At 43.4% G+C, this 19,737-nt stretch overlaps 1 protein-coding gene across 1 annotated transcript in view; it reads right to left on the bottom strand.

Annotated features, from left to right (window-relative positions):
• Positions 1–8,925: 8,925 nt before the first annotated feature.
• ROR2 (ROR family WNT receptor 2) overlaps positions 8,926–19,737 on the bottom strand; it is a 68,190-nt gene continuing 57,378 nt past the window's right edge. The window contains exons 6-9 of the mRNA XM_085323260.1: positions 17,677–17,991; positions 15,666–15,911; positions 13,847–14,049; positions 8,926–12,297 (exon numbers count right to left, since the gene is read on the bottom strand). Coding sequence (XP_085179386.1) covers positions 10,855–12,297; positions 13,847–14,049; positions 15,666–15,911; positions 17,677–17,991 — 2,207 coding nt within the window. The 3' untranslated portion in view covers positions 8,926–10,854. The remainder of the gene's footprint in view (positions 12,298–13,846; positions 14,050–15,665; positions 15,912–17,676; positions 17,992–19,737) is intronic.

The following is a 19,737-nucleotide window of genomic DNA, read 5'->3' as shown; positions in this document are numbered from 1 at the left end:
CCATCTGCAAGAACATTGGAGAAATTGGAGAAAGTGCAAGGGTGGAAGCTTGGAAGACTGATGGCTTGGTAAATCRAAATGACTGCTCAAATAAACGTATTACCCAAGGAAAGAGCTGCCTTTCAAAGGCGATGAACTAGACGGCAAACGACCAACACAATTACCTAGTTTTCCTTAAGGTTGTCAACACAAGATTTTTTGTTGCATAACGAAGGATTCCAAATAAATTCATAGCTATGGTGCCATCGCGGGTAACACTTCTTAATACTCTGCTATTGGCAGTGCTATAGTCATGCAACACTTTAACCAAATCAGTAAAAACCTTTGCGAAAGTGTGAAAAGAAACATATGGGCAAATCTGCCTGACTATCACAACTCTCTGGGATATTCCAAAAAGCATCTGCCTCGCTCTGTGCCATTCACTTTATTCAACCCTAGAGGTTCTGACTGGTCTTTTTTTAAGACTGTGAAATGAATCAACACCATATAAATATGGATTTTTTTTTTAACAACAGCTCCTAAKTTTAGAATCACTGGCAACAGAAGCACCCCTATGAGAAAAATACACAGACATCAGCACATGAGAAAATTTATTGAAGGACTACTGAAAAGTCATGATAGGCTCATGCACATTTGTATTAGTGGCCAAAACTTATTACTGAACACACTGTAGCACAAATTCATGTTCTCAGTGCTGTGAAACTGTAGATACAAGTTAAACTGCGGAAGTCCAGCAATGAACAGTGAAGACCTTTTATTCGAAATGCCTGATGCATCTATTCTATCCCATCTCACATTTGTGAAATGGATCAGTATATTTCTTAAAAGTATTTCTCTGATTTGTTACATAGTGCTAGCCTACTGCMATTGTATTTGCAAAAATCTACATATTGCAGATATATAACGATACTTGAATCATCTCTGTGAATCTCTGGGTGCTCTGCTCTCTCATCACAGCTCTCATAGCCAACTCTGTGGCCTCCATTCAGGATTACTCGCAGCAGTCACTGAAACTATATACTTGTGCCTGATGTCAAACATATTGTTACAAGTTTTACCAGATCTGGGCTTACAGAGAAAAAAAAGAATAGTAAAGAGTCATGTCAAACAGAAAAAGGAATTACCTTCTTCCATGTCRTTCTCCTTGTAAAATGAGATGTATACATGGATTTGGTTGGGCAGTAATGTTAACTCAGTAAACAGAAAGCCCCACTCTCTTGAAAGAGGCTTCTATCACACCTTTCAGCTTTGTTTTATTTCTCATATGTCATTTTTTTTTCCTGCTGAGAATAAACTGAAAATCTCAAACTGCTCCCTGACAGGCCTCAAATACCTGCAGGCCTCGAACGTAGGATGTCTTAGAAGTGCGAGCCCCTAGGAAAGATTTCTTTTGAAGTGCTGCTGCTCAACTGTTCATTTGTTTTACTACGGTAAGTGAAAGTCAAGACAAAGAAGAGACCAAGGACAGAGACTGAGAGTAAACCACTTTTAAACTTTTTAACTTTGTTTTCACCACTAGCTGGAACCGGAATTGCAATAAAGTGAATCAGCCCAACTTTCCTCTACTATGCTGTTATTCTAAAGGAATCTATTTTCAAAARTGGAAGACTTTCAAATTAGATATAGACCAGCCAATCAGATACAGATCAACCTTGCAATAGCCATGATTCACTCAAAAGAGCTGATAATATTCCATTTTTTCCCGAGTTCAGCAAAATCAGCCCAGGCACAGCAGAGCTGATCAACTTGGCTCACCRCTGCTTTGCGCTTGAGCTTCCCGAGGGGCTGAGATCTCCTTGTAGGGCTGAATATGAAAGGAAAATGTGATATAAAAGGAAAATACTCTTGAGAATAAGGTTCTAATACAAGATCAAGCATCGTCCTACTTCCCAAAACACCAGAAACTCGTCACCAGTCACATACTGTATCCACCCTTGAAACACGGACGCTTACTGCTCAGTGACATTCCTTGCACCAGCCTCAAGGTCTAGGGCTTCACACATTGTTTTGCCCTTAAATAGAAAGCATTATTTAAAAAAAAAACTCTTTAAAAATATTGGTAAGAATTTCGCTGTCCTCTTACATTTTTGTAATCGATTTTGCTTAAAGTGCACTCTTTGCCGAAACAGCATCATGCTGGATTGTGTTACGGGGCAAGGTGGTTCTGCTTGTTCAATACAGCTTTGAAAACATGGGAAAAATATTGCTCGCTTCTGCAAATAGGTGGTACCTTAACAGCCCTCCCGGCCTCAGTGACAGCACAACGGTATGCACACGCATGTTTGTACAACAGGAATCTAAAACAACAAGAATTTAAAGTATGCGCAATTCCCTTCAAGCCCGAGCTCAAAAATACTCCGGCTTCAGTGGGTTTTCTCTGAACAATTCTTGTACAATCAAGCCTAGCATTTCCTCAGAGCAGCGCAGACTGGGGATTTGCTTAGGAAAAACCTCGCACCGTAATCACTTTGACACTGCCCTGCGATGTTTAATAGGAACATGAAATCCTGGCATTGGAGAGACATGGCATAATTCTGAACTTGCAATCCAGTGTTCACAGGGAACTCCCTCAAGGAGAAAAGCCGGATGTGAGTATATGCACAAGAGCATATACTGATGACAGCTGCTTGAAAAACACCAAATGAAAGCCAAGCAAAGAGAGAAATGTGAAATTCATGTTATTTCCAAATTGCTGCATTAAGCGCTGGAACAACAAACCCGGTGTACTAAATCCACATGAAGAAAGCACAAACTGATCTTGATAGAACATAAGAAACTGATTTTTAATCTGAAACTCATGTGCAGCGTCTTCCAGGGCCTCCGAAAAGCTTCACGTGGCCCGTTATCACGCGCCTTCCYGCTTCCCGGGGGCCGGCCAGGCGCAGAAGCGCTGAAACGGCACGAGCGGGTCGGCTGTGCCGCCCTTCTGCCCTAAGGAGCAACTCAACAACCCGGGCCCAAAGCCTGCTTCCGTTACCGTTCCCAGCTGCTCTTGCAGCTTCCCGACAAACCCGAGACCAGCGGCTCCTTGCTGGGGGTGCTTTTTYGGAAGCGGACCTCGAGCTCGGCTGSTTTTCGGGAGATGCCGCCAAAGGGCAGAGCAACGTGTCGCTCTTGGCCGCTCTCTCCCTCGCTTGGGCGCAGCCTGGTAGACTCGAACTGGAAGCGGGCGCCTCTCAGAGCCGTTCGACATACCTGCGAGGTCCCCTTGGTAATAACCCCCCCATGCCCCAAACCCTCYGATCAAGCAATTCTTTTATCAGGCTCTGGAAATGAGCTGTCTTCTTGTTCAGTAAAACATTTTATGCTAGCCAGCTTAAAAATGCATGTTCAAAGTAAGTATATTAACTCCCACTTATTAAAAGCAGATTACTGCAAATATGTACTCTGGTTTCCATGCAAAGCCACAAAGGGGAAAAAAAAGAAAAAAAAAAGGTTTTCATGCTAAGTTATTTTGGCAAATATTTCTCCCAAGGGCATAGATTAGCGAACAAGAATGATTACAAGAAAATACATTATGTACCATGAATACTTTTTGGTATGCGTAGAACAATTTAAGGTGTTAWAATGTCACATTGCCACATTTTACTAAAAAAAAATCACGGGCTTTTTTTAGCCATTCAGAAAAGAATATAGCGTTCACTCTGCATAATAGAAGCTATTAAAGAGAAAAAAAATTAACCATGTTTCAATAACATAGTGATTCTAATTGGGGAGTATTTATCTAAAAGAACAAGATGAATGTTTYTTGTGGCCTTAATCCAAAATCCTTTGAAGCCAAAGAGTTTTTCCCCATGACTTCAGTGGGCTTCGGTTCAGGCCTCAAGACCGTTTGTCATTATAAGAGGTACCTACTCATTTCAAGCCCAGTATCCCACAGAAAAAGTGCTACATCTGCATGCAGTGCGTCTGCAGTCAGAGGCTTAGGTCATCTGCCCACGTGAAGCAGGAATGCGCAAGATTGACACTTGTGGCTTGAGGGACATGAGCCTATCTGCTGCGGGCACCCGGGCGTCCTTCTCCAGATGCCTGGGGAGATGTTTCACTCCTCACGTTACATGACCTCCTGGAGCCCAGCGGTGCGCCCCAGCACCCCACAGCCTTACGCTGATGGCCTGCTTTCTCACGGCCCCGCAGAGCGCTGCGTCATGTGTTGCCTGGCGAGGAGTCACACGACGCTTGGTTCGCTGCCCCTCTTCCAGTCTACGCAGCTCCCAGGCACCGGGCTGAAGGCATCCCAACAAGTCYAGCCAGGGCGCACTCGTTGCTAGTGTCTGGCCAAGTGGTCTTCTGTGTCAGAAGGGAGTTCCCCCACACTTAACTAGAAACCTCCGTGCTATAGAARCACAGTTTTAATGCCCCTACTTAATTTTACGGAGAGTAGTTACCRTGCTCCTCGTTTGCAGGGGGGACGCAGAGTTTGACAGTGCACGGGAAACAGGTGACTTGCCTAAGTGAAAGGCGCGGAGGACTGTTAAGTGTCTAACTCCTCACATCAGATAGCTGGATAATAGAATAAGTAARGACATTACAAAAACATTCACTAATTGTAAACAAAGATATTGCAAAATGCTGATGAAAAGCCAGTACCTATGTCATCCAAAATACAAAAGTGCAGGCCACGGCAAAGTTAGAGGTGAACTCGCAGTGAAGACCAAAGATCCTGCTTCCATATACCCTCTTGCCTGGGAGCATTTGGATTTACGAGTTAACCTGACAAGACTGATTTAATTTGCAAGTCTATTTGTTTACAATTACAAAAACCGTGTCCTCTAGCCTGCTTTCAGACAGCCCTATTTCAAGCCGAGGAAACGYGTTAGCAAGAGCTGTGGTCGTCCTCTGAGAAACACCTAACGGAGGGCAAAGGCGACAAAGATACTGAAAGAACAAGGAACAGAGGATGCCAAGATAAATCTCCTTCACTACAAACTCTTTGGTACAGACTCTTTCAAATAGAACTCTTCAAAAAGMAGCAAATTCTTTATTGCCTATTCTCACAGCGCTGACAGTAAGTAAGTTAGAATACTTTCTCAGTAATTTCTACAGCAATGATCACCTAATTGCGCTGGGGACAGCGAGATGGGCTAAGGAGACACATGTTTCGTGTGGAAACAAGAGAGAAGGGAAAAGCTGGACCGCAGTGTCCCCTCTTTAGGATGAAAGGCAGGCGGCTGTTAGCTCTTTTGCAAGGTATTTTCCACTTTAGGTTGCATCTCAAATATATTTTTAATTTAAATCTGATATGAAAGTAATAAAATGGTAAACCACATCAGATTGTAAGAAACGTATTCATAGGATTAACAACTGAGCAAGACAAAGATCTTTATCATAATTGTAAAACCTCAGAGTRTGATTGGGGAAAAATCAGCCTCAGYYGAARCCATGTTATATCCAAATTCAATTAATGCCAGGCACCTGCAGTGCTTCTGTTTCTAAATGACTTAGAGACAGTCCCTGTGTGGCCACTTACTTCTCCAGGTTGCTGCCTATTTTCCTAGCCACCGTCCCATCTCTTAATTACGCTGGCTTTTGTGATTCTGAAAGGAATTCCTTTCAGGATTAGTTAAMGGTGATAYATATCAAATAGTTACTTGTAAAGCRCRCTAACTAGAAGTCAGAGTTGGATTTCTTGGTAAGATTGTTAATATTGATCATTACGAATCCAAACTACAACAGTTCCACYGATCTCCACTGGCTACTTACTAGTTTGAAGAGAAATTTGAAAGACTATKTAGAGAGGGTGGCTTCTACAGAAAATATGTTTTTAAGCAACAAAATCTAAAGTATGTGGCAATAAAAATGCTTTCGTGCTGTAAATCCCCATGACGATTAATTATTGCTTGGTGCAAAGAAAGAAACTTTGGCTTAATTAAATGAACATGGTAWTTTTAATYTAGTTTCTTTCTAATGCCRTGACATTYAGAGTTAACAAAAGACCCTCGTGARCAGATGTGTTATTTCCAATTTTAGCCACAGGTCTTAAACAGGACAGTTAAACCATCAGGTACGCTGCATATGAGATAAAGTGAAGTTCCTCTTTCAGATCAATGGAAATGAGAAGTAACTACATCTGATTCTGGGTTCCTTCAGTATTGTATTATTTTAAATTCCGACTCTCCTGGAGATTTATAACCCTGTGAACCCCACGCTATTTCCAGCTCCTGCCATAACCTCAGTTATGTTACTTCCCTCTGCTTGTGCAATCTTGCAGTATTCAGCTAAGATTTCGAGCCACGGTTTCTTAGGGATTTTGTTTGCAAGCAGTTACGCGGGGCCTGGATTAGGGGCTCTCGGCACGGGAGCCCCTTGGGAGCTACGGTCCGGAGCTGCGACGGCTGCAGCTCCCGCTGGCCCTGATGCACAAGGTCCCAGAGGCACCCGTGTTTGATGCCTCAGGTCCCCAGGAGCCCCAAGCACTGCCGCCTCTTGGTTAAGGCCACTTAAGGGCCCGCGATGCCCCAGCCGTCTCTGCTTTAACAGGCAGGCAGCAAAAATTACTGCTGGTAATAGTTTAGCCCAGCAGCTGTGCAGACATGCCTTCAGCTCCTCCTACTGTCTGTGAGAAGAAGACACCAAATCTTGTTTTCTAGCTTTCCACGAATGTCTTGTAGACTTATTTATACAACAAGAGCATATATTGCTCCCTCCAGTAAGGATGTCTGACTCATTTACTCCCTTTCCTCGAACAGAGGACTTTGTTAGTGGATTTTTCTTCACATTTGGGTAACTAGAATGCTGTCTTGGAGAACAGTCTGTGATGGAGCTGGCCTGCCTAGAAACTAAGAGCTACTCTTTATGAAGACTGTGACTTAAAGGAGAGTGTAAAACATGAGGTTATTTGAAGAGGTAACCATGCTTTTGGCTGGGTGTTTCATTCTTACATTTGTTTTGGCAAATACCTTGAGGTTTGTGTCTGACATCTTCTGAGAGTGCTCCAACCCAACTGGTGTCCTTGAGCTCTCTCCCAGTAAGCCTCAGATGACTTCTCACTAATCCCACACTGCCAAAGGGAAATGGGATGAAGTAACATCTTATTAACTCCTTAGTAAACGGAGAGACACGATTCGAATTCATGTGGCTAGTAAGGTTTGAGCRGATGTTACCACAAAGTAATTTCCCTTTGAAAATTATTGTCATGTTCATAACTATGGCAGATACAGGACACAAAGGATTCATATTTCCCTGGGAAGCATGTCCCTCTGGGTCAGTCTTCAAGAAAATTATTAGATGAAACTGAAAATAGTGGCATTTAGATGATGGTGAAGGAATGAAGCTGCGTATCAAAATTTGTAATAATAGGGCATATCTACATTTATCAGTTTGCATTGTGTAGGGAATCCTCTATTTCTTGCACATCTGTTTATACTGTACCGTTTTTGTTTTTTTCTTCCTCTTAGTCCCAACAGTTAAAAGAGGTGAATACATCCAGCAGTAACCTGGGTGCTGGATTTTACAAGGATTGGATTCATAGTAGTGTTATTGCCAGGCTGCACTACTATGGAGCAGGAAACACGCACATCYACAATCACTTAACTTCCTCACCCAAATTACAGCTCCCCACAATCCTTCCTGTGCTTTCATAGATTTTTCTCCCAGGTCCACTCTCTCATCTGCCCCCCATGCTTTTGCACRCAGGGACCGTCTTGTGACGTTCAAGTGATGCCCCATGCCCCACCTCACCACCTTTTCCCATCCACTTTGAACATTGTAAGTGGGTCTGACACAGAGCCCAACGACACCCGCACCACATGAGAGAGCTGGGCCGGAGTGCCTGCAGTCAAATGACCTGGGAGAGTGTGCTGGTCAYGTAGGTCTGGGGATGGGGAGAAGACAGGCCTCACCAGGCACCACCTCCTGCCTCGTCTGCAGGCTACCATAGACACTACCAATGCCACTGTGGGCTCCATTTGCTTTTTCCAGTGTCAGTTCCTGTCTTCTTGGAAAGATCAGACTGCCTGAGGCAGAGCAGCGGACTAGCAAGATGCAAGAGAAAGCTATTGACAACTCCCCAAATCCCCTTAAAACCACCTTGCCATCTCCTGGCTATCCAACCATGTATTTGTTGCCTAGAACAGTTGTTCTCTCACCAGTGCAAACCTCAACTTTGCTACCCAAGGCAGAAAAAAACCCTCCAACTTTGCACACCCTAGTGAGTAGCATTGTGCTGGGACCAAATCCCAACCCCTCCCATGTCCCACCTGACCRCGTTGTCCCATCCACTTACCTGTTGGCAGGTCCCAAAGCTTGAAGAGGAAAGGTTGGTCCCAATGGCGGCTGGGTCCTTGTGGCAGATATCATCAGGGGAGCATCCTAGGGGACATAGATCACTGAGCCACCAGCAACCCGCACCACTTAGGGCAACTGCTAACCAATATCAGCTGGTATTGGTTTGGTACTGGTTTATGCTTACCTGAGCTGCAGACCTGAGCAGCTCAAAGAAGTGTATCCCCATCAACAGACTGAAGAAAACCTCTCCGCAGTAGCTTGCATATCACCAAAGCAGGCCTAGAAAATTGTATGCTCCTCCTCTGTCCTACAGAGAGTGAAGCCATCTCCTAGTGGGGACAAGAAATCCAAGGTAAAAGATGGGCTATTTTTTCTGGCTGCTGTGATTTATGGGCTTGAATTTACAAGGCTTGAAGAGGCTCATGAGGAGTTTCCCAAAGTGCATTAAGCACCAAAAGCCTTAATGTAGTTTGACTGTTAGAAATGGGGTAAACTTTAGAGCGAGCTGTGCCAAAGCTCCCACTGGCTGCCACTCATTCACTTACTGTATCTCTTCTCTGAATTTGTGATGTAACTGCACCACGTAGTCTCCATTTTTCAGTAAGTTAGAAAAGGAAGCAAAAAGAAGTTGACAAATGGAAAACATTAACATGAGAACATGAGAAACCTAGAAGAAACTAAATAAAGACTTAAAGTAAATGAACTTCACATTTATTATTTATTCTTTATTTATTAATAGCACCCAAAGCTACATTATATTAACACAAGCAATAAAGCTTTCATGTTTTTTCCTACCAGTGCATTTCCAAATCCAAGTGAAGCGCTGGAAGCAAGTAATGCTGCCATGCCTTCGACACAGGCTGTAGGTCACAATGATGCATGACTTGTAAGTGAATCCCAATGTGATAAAAAATAAGTTGCAGCTTCGGTATGAAACCTGCAACCGTAAGGAACGGTGGCCATTTCTATTTCCACCAAGTACCATGACAAAAACAACAGCTGTAGCAACTATAAAGGTAACATACTTAATCATACTTTTGCATCACTTTATTGAATACTCCGTGTGTTGGACTTACAACTTATAGCTATAGTGTGTGTTGACTACAACAACGCTACAATGAGAGTGTGTATTGTTTGTATTACAGAAAGAGACATGAAATGTATGGACCTGTCTGCGTGTTTCACAAAATGAACCAGCCATACAACAAGATTTCACCACATGTGAATATTGTAAATGGTTAAATTATAAAGTCATTTGTTCAAAAATCCAAGTATTTCAATGAAAAAAAGTATATAAAATGTAATAAAACATAAATTACATTTAAAAGTCTGTACATGATTCATCTTGCAAATAGAAGCACAAAACGAGCATTCTGTACAGTATTGCTTATTTTGGTCTTCTAAATTTCAAAGATCCATTTTCACTAAAGAGGCAGGAAAAAAGCATGGCTTCACATGCAGTCCAGCACTAATTGCAGTAAATCAAGTGAGTTTATAACCCTGCACAAAACCAAAACTTTTACAATACAGGAACATGTATCGGGAGCCCTTTTCTATACTTGACAACCAACATGCAATTAAAGTTGGATTGTTAAGTTAGTGCACACCTACCATATCTCTTCTTTTGGTTAACAGTGTATTAAGGCTGCTTGCTGCTAAAAATATAAAGCAGTACTTTCATCCAAAAATGCAGTTAGCCACGCTCATTTGGAAGCTTCTGTCACAGTCATTCATCGGGAATGATGAAAGAAAGACATCCTCTCTCACGTTATCCCACAGGATGCTGTGGATGCTCTACATTTATGTGAGTTCAAAATCATTTGGATAGATTCATGGATGAAAATTCCATCAAAGGTTATTAAAGAAAAAAAAGACTCCACCTCTGGCTTGGGAAGTCCCTAAGCTGCAAACAGCTGGAGGCTGGGAAAACACTCTGGGGAAATACCACTATACGTTTGCCCTGTCCTTGTACTTTTCCCTAGGCAGCCGCTATCAGTTGCCTTTGGAGACAAGACTGCCGGGCTAGACAGACCCACAGTCTGACTCAGCACAGCAATTTTGATGTTCAGTTTCCTTATTTTTCTGACTATTGTAATACAAACATGGATTGGTGTTCTCAACTCGTTATTTTTTCAGACTCAGAAAGCAAATAACAATCTCATGTCCACTATATCAAAAAGATAAATACTATATACTAAACTGTCCATCACATCCAGGGCACTTCTTTACGCTCAGAGCGATTTTGTAACTGTAGTTTGATTCCTTTTCGTGTTATTGGTTTAAGCGTAATTCACTAACATTACACTCATGTATCATGATATACATGATGTGCAATGCTACTCTGCAATACGTTGCACAGCAACAGTACATTATTGAAAAGCAGCTTCCCTCAAGAACTGTAGGACAGAAAAAAAAAACCCAGCAATTCCATACCATCATATTTGCAAAATCTGATGGTGACAATGGACAATAAACCTGGTACATCATTATTGCTGCACTTTATATGGGTGTAGACTATTTTGATTTCGTTTCATCTAGTCAGATCAAAATCACTGATCTTAAGTCTAAGGATCTAAAATCTCCATGCACTGAAGTGATGTGAAACTTGTAGTGAAAAGGCCAAACTCCTTAGGCTTCCGATTGAATTTCTGCTTCGTCCATCTGAAGTGTGTCATTATCGCCCAGTAACTCTGTTTCTGGCACGGAACCCTCCTCCTCCTCCTCCTCCTGGACAGGACTCTGGGCAATATCTTCCGTCCCATTGTGCGTGTCGTCCGTGCCCTCCGAGAGCAGAGCTGCCCTGTCGGCCACCGAGGCGTTGGAGGGCGCTGTCGTTACATAGCCCGTGCTGGTGGATCCACTCCCGCTGTGGTGAGAGCCCGGTTTCGGAATGATCTGAGGAGGCATCTGCTGAGGAGCCATTTGCATTGGAATTTGGACGGGGTAAAAATTTGGCAAGTAAGCACCATAGGCGGGCATTGGCTGATAACCATTGACTGGAATGTAGAGCTGAGGAGGTGGGACCATCGGCCTCATCTGCCCTTTCATTTGTATGAACTGCGGTTGAGGGAAAGCTTGAGTTTTCTGCTTTGGTCCAACATACCTAGCATTGCTGACGTTACTAACGGGGCTTGTGCTGAGAGAGCTTGTTTGCGTGGTGTTGCTCGCCCCAGAGGTTTGTGCTGAGCTGTTGTAATTAGAAAGGTTTCCCCATGTTCTTAGTCTGTTGTGTATATCTTTAAATCTTGGTCTTCTGTTGGGAAATTCATTCCAACACTCCAACATCAAAGTGTACATCCACGTGGGACATTCGTCAGGACATGGCAAAACCTGTCGATTCCTGATCATCTCAATGACATCCTGGTTAGAATAACCACAGTAAGGTTGTAGGCCATAGCTGAAAACTTCCCACAATACAACTCCATATGACCAGATATCCGAATCAATAGAAAACTTGCCATACATAATCGCCTCCGGGGACATCCATCGGATAGGAAGAAGGGAATTTCCCATCAGTTTATAGTAGTCAGCAGCGTAAACTTCCCTGAAAAGGCCTAAATCAGATATTTTCACATTAAGTTTATCAAACACCAATATATTCCTAGTGGCTAAGTCTTTGTGGACAACGTGGTGGCTTGAAAGGTATTCCATTCCTGCAGCTATCTGAGTCACGATGTGGAAGAAATCTGCTGGTTCCAGAGTGGATTTGACTGTTTTGTCATCATCTGTGCTGCCGACATCCGAATGGGGAGATCTCATCACCAAGAACTCGTGGAGGTCACTGTGGGAACAATAGCTGAAAATCATGCTAATAGGTTGCTCCTTTGTCACTATTCCCAGTAAACAAACAATGTTTGGGTGTTGTAATCGCGATCTCATCATTGCCTCATGTTTGAATTCTTCACGAAGAGCCAGTTCAGCTTTGTCTTTAAGTGTCTTGATAGCAACAGCCTGTGTCTGTTCACCTGGTGCTGTACCAAAAAGATGCCCCTTGTAGACTTTGCCAAACCTCTCTTCTCCTAGTTCCTCCATAAACCGCACTGTAGACAGATTGATTTCTTTAAGTTTAGCCTGAAATGAAAGATTTWWWAAAAAAAAAAGATTAAAAAACCCCACAGTGTTTTCTAAACAACAAAACATTATATTAAAGAAAAGCTTCCAGAGGTTAGATGCTGGAAGGAAGATAAAYTGGGTCAAAACAACTTTCCAGCTTTTTGTATACTCACAACAGTATATTGATTTTACAGTTAACCTTGGAACGAGTTACACCATTATCAGACATGTAAACTGAATTACGCTGCAAGATGATGAGTATAATTATTTTTACAAAGCAGCTACCACATGACTTGCAAGCTAAAGGAATGACCAACCCAAAGCAAATCTGGCAAATAATGACACCTATTAGCAGCAACTGCCTTTGCCCTACAGGTCTGCCCGGAGATGCGCTGCCCATTGGAGAGCCGTCAGAGAAGCAGTAGGCGCAGGCCCAGGAGACAGCTGCCACGGGGGGAACTGAAACGTCCCTCCCGGCAGAAGGAGGAACGAACCCTCGCTCTTGTGGTTCCCCAGAGCCAGATATGCCCTTTCTCCTCTGCCACGCTGCAGAATGGTAGCGACGCTAAATACCACTGCTGAGAAACCCTGAACTGGCTCTGACCGAGGCGGGGAGGAAGAGGAGGTGAAGAGGGAGGGAGCTGCTCTCTGCTATGGGACGGAAAAGGGGGCAAAGTCCCCAGAGAGTCCTTGTTCCTGCAGGGAGTTTGCGCAGGTGGATTTGATGGGACCAGCCTGAGCCACCGCTTTGTAGAAAGGGCACTGCAGCAGGAAGGAGCAGGCAGGCTGGAAAGAGGCTCTAACAGGTGATTTGGGGACATGCTGAGATTATAGTAGCCAGCAGGCTGTGAACTGGACCAAACAATCTCCAGCACAGCCCAGACTTGGCCACTAAACCTCCTTCTTAGAGCATAAAATCAATGCAGTTTGTTATTACAATCGGTAATATCCGTTCATTCTGCAGTTTCCTGAACAGATGTTGCCAATTGTTCCAAATTGAGCATTGTTTTTGTGAGCCAGTGCCTGGTAAATGCTACAATTAAAAATTCAGCGGTAGATCCAAACAGGATTTTAACATGGAGATCATGTTATGATCATTAGATCATACTTAGAAACGTGTTGCACTTAGACTCAACTTCTGGCTTGGTGGTGGCTCAGATAACCAGAAGACTAAGTAGACAGATTAGAAAAGAAACCTCATTGTGCCTTCTGCTTTAAACAAGTAAAACAGCAGTGATGTTTCCAGGAGCAAAAACRAATTGCAAACTCAAGACTGGATCAGGAACAACATTTCTAGTCACTGAGACAAGAGGCAAAAYGGGGACTGGCAGGTGAGTGCATAAAAAGATGCCATAAAAATATTTTGTACTGAAAGCTATTGCTGGAAGCCACGATTTCTAGGCACAACCAGCACCTGCAAGACCTGCTTTTCACTGAAGTAGCGGCTAGGACATGATGAAAAGTAGGTCCCTGACAACACGACTCAATTTCAACACCAAAAATGTGAGACGTTGAAAGTCATGACACTTTGGAAAACTGAGGCCTAGGCTACTTCTGCAAGAAATACCTGCTTGTGCTGAYTGATGAGTGGCATTTCCATGTCCTGGCTAGGAGATGCCATCAGCTGGCGACGCTGTGGTGTAGCAGCAGATGCCTTTTGCTTGTTCCTGCACATACAGACCAAGAAGAAAAGGCAGGCGATAACCAAAGGGATAGCTATGCTGGGAACCAGGATGTAGAGGATTCCCATTTTGCTGTTGTCACGTGGGCCTGTAGGGCACAGAAACAGTCATTGGTTACAATCAGCATTTTTAATGCGTTAAACAATAAAGAAAAGCAAAAAGCACTAGAGTCTGTTGATCGACAACAAATTTTAAATAAAAAGTAACCCCCTATAACCTGAAAACAGAAGTCATGCTTTTATCCCTCCACAGTAATTTTCCTGTAGATGTTTCAGAGAAATCTAAATGAACACAGCAGCAAGCAGTGTGAAGACAAGACAGGACTCCCAAGTTTAAGAGAGTCTGCCTTCCCTATACTAGGGCACGGTTTATCTTTCATTATTTTTGAGGTTTCCTGCTGTAAAAAGTGCAGAATATAGACTTCAGAAYCATTGCATTAACCTGCCCAGTGGATATAAAGTAAGTGAGTAGTCTTCATTATGGTATAGAAAGTCCCAATGTCATAAACTGCAGCACAACACAGCAATTTGGCCTTTTCACTCAGCTTCAGCCATTTCATCAGCACTATGCCCTCTAATTTACCTCCGCTGATACTACTTCTGYGCAGAATAAAAGAAATCTCACCTCTCGCTGGCAGGGACATTGTGTGCTTAATAGAACTAAAGTGCTCTTGATGATCCAAGTTACAATACAGCAAAGATGAAAAGGCCATCAATACATTTAATAGGACCGTTTGGAATAATACATTTTTCTTGGTGTTTAGAGACTACAGGACAGCACAACGACATCCAAAAGGTTTATTGGAACTGCCTGGGTTGTCTTCTGCAATCCGTGGTTTTGCTATTTGTGACTGCTGCTTTCACCACAACCACATCCCAGTGTAATCTTTACACCATGTTACATGCAATGTAGAAATTTATTTTACATGTCAAATGCTATTACTGTAAAAAAAGTGAAGTAATTCAGAAATTTCATATCAGTTCTGGGTGCTCTTAGATATCCAGGAAATCTGCAACAAAACCACTTGCATGGCTTCCATAGTACATTTGTTGCTGCAGGAAACAGGCTTCTCTTCCTAATAAGCACAGTATTAAGTCGCTTTGTGGTCTCTGAAGACTGTTATGACTGTAACAGCACTAGAATGAAGTCTGCACCAGTACAGAAAGTAAACAGGATTGCAACAACACACTGCGAGAGGCTGCTGCTTGTTTTTGCTAACTGTAGTGCAGTACTGATCCAGAAGCAGATAGCACACGGCATTTCTGATAAAAATCATCTCTTTCATGACACCTCTGCTTCTGTGCTTTGGGTTTCTTACAATCAAGCGCAGTGCTGTATCTCCCCCTACAGGATCCGAAAATCTTCGCTGCGTGCAAGATGCTGTGCAGAGTAAAAGTGGCAAGTACATTATGGCATGATATTCAACAAGTTCGAAAGCAAACCACAACAGTATCATGGATTACCATCTCTGCTTAAGCCTTCRCTAGGTAATTAAAAAAATGTAGCACAGTACTTTATTTACAAGCTCTGCTCTCAAGCCAATACGGAATGAGCGCAATGCAAAACCAGGGTGCTGCACTACAGCAAGTGACATGTCGGAAAGCACAGCTTGCTAAAGTGAAGCACACTTGTAACAACATGGAACATTTAAAACCACAAAGGATTTAGGCCTGTCGTAGGGGAAAAAAGAAAGAGAATACATACTACAAGAAGGTACGTCACAGAGTTCCATGCGTACGTTTTTATTCTTTGTAAAACACCACGGCCCGTCCATCTGGCCGCCAGGATTTCGGCAATACGCGTGCCCGCCGCCCAGCTCTGGAAACTGCGTGCTGGTCAGGTCGTGGCTGTGGGGATGCTGCGAGTCCCAGAGCTGACAAGCGTGGCCAGACTTGGTGACGCTGACCGTCCCTCGGTAATCCGCTCCAGAGCCGTTGTAGCACTGGTGGTCTGAAACGCAGGATTCGACAAACATGTTACAAATCACCAGATAATCGGGAGCCAGTAAAACCAAAACAGTTGAAGTGCATGCATCACGTGATAAAATGAAGAGTACTGCGATTTAAGCACTTAAACGTAGGTATTTCAAGATTTAAAGAAAATCTTGTGCTTTTTGAAATTTCAGCTCTGTGGCTTTCTCTCCTCTTTGACAGTGGATATTTTTCAATTCTGCCCTTGAATGTCTCCATCCTTTGGCTACCCATAAAATCACTTGGTATCTCTGAATGCAAGCTGGTACTAAGCAGCAGAGTGGACCTCTAGACACAGGACAAGGTAAGTTTAACCAAATTAGAGATGTGAGGTTCACCTCAGCAGTTTACACTGCTGCCAACAGTGTAAACATCCTATCACTTCCTAACATCTTCCTATTTTCTCACGCTGCTCACTTCCTAGAGAAATTAGCTTTGTGTTTTGCAATGCTTCTTGCTGATTCTTCCTTCATTTCTCTCTAAGGGAGAAATAAAAGGAAAGAATTTGGGATTTTCCTTACATACGTCACTCTCTTGTATCTGCCGAACTCTGGTTTCATCTTTATTCTGTCTCAGTTTTGCTGCACATCCTTTGGCACGCTTGCCTGCCACATGCAGTACCTGACCTGAATCGTGCACTTCCCCGCGCACTTGCAACATTACACCCTCCACTCCCCTGAGTTTCCCTCCCCAACCCTCAAGAATCCAACCTGCTCAAAACCTCCACTTACCATTTCCTAAAAAAATCAGGGATACTTAACTGAAGCTGTTCCACTAGAGGGAGTAACCGCTGTCTCTGAGCACCAAAGACAACCACACTTTCAAATCCGTTTGCTAGATTTTGAATTGGTTGTTTTTATTCCCATTCCTTTGGGTTGCTACCTCTTCCCTGGCTGATCTGGCTCTGTCATCGCCTTCTTGGTTATTTCTGCTTCTCAGCTCTAATGGACTAATTCCCTACTGGCACAGAACTAGTTTTCCATGCCCCCTGTTTATCCACGACCCCTGCTCCTAACAGTGCATTCAGAATATATTCAGAATAAGCTCTTTTTGTCATGCAGCTTCTCCATGGAGCCGTGTATGGCAGTGGTGATCAGTTCCTGGGAAACGGAGTAGGCAGAAAAAGTGCCGGTGCTAACAACTGATGACCTTACTTTCCTCGGTGCAAATACATTCCTAGTATTCTTGTGGATTTCTATATGGAAAGAATGTGCATCGAATATCCTAAAATGTGTAATTACTTAATAACCATTCCCAGTGAAGCTTCCACAGCTCAGTTAAGGTTTACTGACATTTAAATAGAACTCACRCATGGTTGCATGGGGTGGCTCATCCTGAAAGGTAAGGACTAAAGAAGGTAAGTAAATGAATGGTGTTCTCACTGGTCAAGGACCTCAAGCCAGAGTTAGGGGAGAGGCATGCAGGTAGGGAAGCCTGCAATGCACTGTTGCCCCTAGCAAATCTGTGCCAAAATTGGTGTGTGAACACAGAATCTTGTTGCCTAAGGTCATCAATATAATACTTTTCAGTGCTAGACAACAATCTTTTCGCTTCCTCACCACCGTATCTTACAACTATGCAAGATTATGGTCAGTATTAACACCATTAAAAGTAATAATGTCCAGTACAGCAGTATTTTTTGTGCAAAAAGAACCTCTGATAATATATTGTCTCTCAGTCTCAATCTGACCAGCGCCGAAGGCCCAGTCTCCCCTTTCTCCCCATGAGGAAGCATCAATACTTACATCGGTTGAGTCTCTCCACGGGGATCCCAATCCTTATGCAGTTGGCAGCCTCCAGGGTGTCCGGTCGTGGGAGATCCTCACACTTAGGCAACTCTAGCTGCATCAAAATGAGGGGGTTTGACCTGGCAATGTTATACTCCTGCCGGCAGAGATCGTTCTCCAGGACTTCACACTCATCCCTGCACAGCTCCCGCGGCTTAGGGGTCCGGGAGCGCTCATCACACAGGGGAAACACAAAGTGGCAGAAAGATGGTATGGCAAACTGTGAGCACTGATCGGACAGATGCGTGGAAGTGCCAATCATGGTAAACGCAGCTGGAAAGAAACAAAAATCGTGGTTAAGTACCACCTCACGGTATGTACAAGCAACAAACTAATTTCTACACCATTTGCCTTTTACAGCTCTGCCTTTCTTGTGAATCTCAAAGCCTACTGAGTAGCACAGAAATGAGGTCATTTCTGCTCAGAGGACAGATGACAAATGCAGAAAGTAACTCCACTACTCTAGTGCCTCTCTGATGCCTGCACACAGCTTGCAGGACCTCTTTTCTTTGAAAGTTCACCCAGATGATTGGTACTGAGCAAGTTGTGTGGCACTTGACTAATTTTAACCTGAAAGAATTAAGATTCAAGTCAAAGTGTACCTGCCAGTATGTTAATCTGTGCTTCCAAAATTTCTAAGCAGGTAACATCTCAGTGATGATCATTTAGCTTCTTCCTCCTATAGACATTTTGATCAGTAAACAGGATATGTATTTTTCAAGCCTTGAAAGGCAAAGGGAAATGTGCTCTTGGTATTTGGGGAGATACTGCTATTAATAGATATGAGAAGCCTAACAGGCAGCAGTTTGGGGAAAAATGAATGTCACCAATCTCACCATACTGATTTCATTAAGGTAAATGTCATAATTAATTAAGCACTTGAACCTCCCCATAAGCTCTCAGTGCCTACATGCTAGCATTTATCTGGGAGTTTCTTGCACATCTGAAAGAAGAGACAAATGTGCACATGCATCGTCTATCTGAGAATGAATCAAGCTTCAAACGTAGGAACATCCCCACACTGGAAAAAATTAATTGTGAGTGAAGGTTGCTAGATTGCACCTCCCACCAACACACACTGTAAAGAAGGAAGGAAACGAGCAGTTCAGGTCATTCAGAAAGCTACAAATTAGTTCTCTCCCTCCTGCTCAGCTACCATCCACTTCCCGCTGCCTCCTGTTCTACCAGAGTCCCCTCTCCTGAACAGCATCCCTGCGGCAGCCCCAGCTCTAGCCTTGCCTAAGGTTTACAGCTCTGCTTGTATTAATGCAAGACTATTAATATAGGAATGTAACCTTGCACCAATCCCCCTGTGAACACTGCACAAATAAGGACAATATCAGCCTTGAACAACAGCTGAGAGGTACACTTGTCCCTAGGACTAACAGGGAAAAATAAACCCGAAGGAGCAAACTAGTCACTGCTGGTTATCTGAAAAACTATACTATTTTTTGTGAAGGTGTTGCAGAATTTGGATCAGCATGTCTTTGTTTTGATGGGAAGAACAAAAGCAAGCAGGGCAAGTAGCGACAGTGCAGCACTAAAGCAAGATATGCAGAGCAGCAGATGTGGGGAGCCGGTGATTACCAGGGTACAGGAGGGTAGGCAGCAATGCTGGGAGTAAAATATCAGCAGCCCTGACCTCTGGAGGAGCCGCTAATCAGCAGTGAAAACTTGCGAAAGCAGGGCAGTCACCAAAAACTAACCAGCTGGGTGCAGAAATACAAAGATCTTCTTCACCACCCAAGCCCTGCACATTCTTGCTAAGATCCCTGGTCTCCAAAGAATGCCAGAAATGGCCCGGAAAGCCAATTAACCACTCATGTTTTCTAAGCTCCTTTCTCAAAGCTTGCCTGCTCCTATAAAGCTATGTTAAACCCTAGAATTTACTCTACTCTCAAGCCTCTTTCCAGGTTCTCTTAGTTATAAGGGCCACGAGCCAGGGATCAATGGGAAAGCATAGAGCTGCTGACACTTTTTAAAAAGAGGGGAAAAGTTGAAGTCTTTAAGATCTGTCAT

Source organism: Rhea americana, unplaced genomic scaffold, assembly GCF_003343005.1.
Source record: "Rhea americana isolate MKP2758 unplaced genomic scaffold, rheAme1 scaffold_83, whole genome shotgun sequence".
In the NCBI taxonomy this organism is placed as follows: Eukaryota; Metazoa; Chordata; class Aves; order Rheiformes; family Rheidae; genus Rhea; species Rhea americana.
This window is presented reverse-complemented; position numbering and strand designations above follow the sequence as displayed.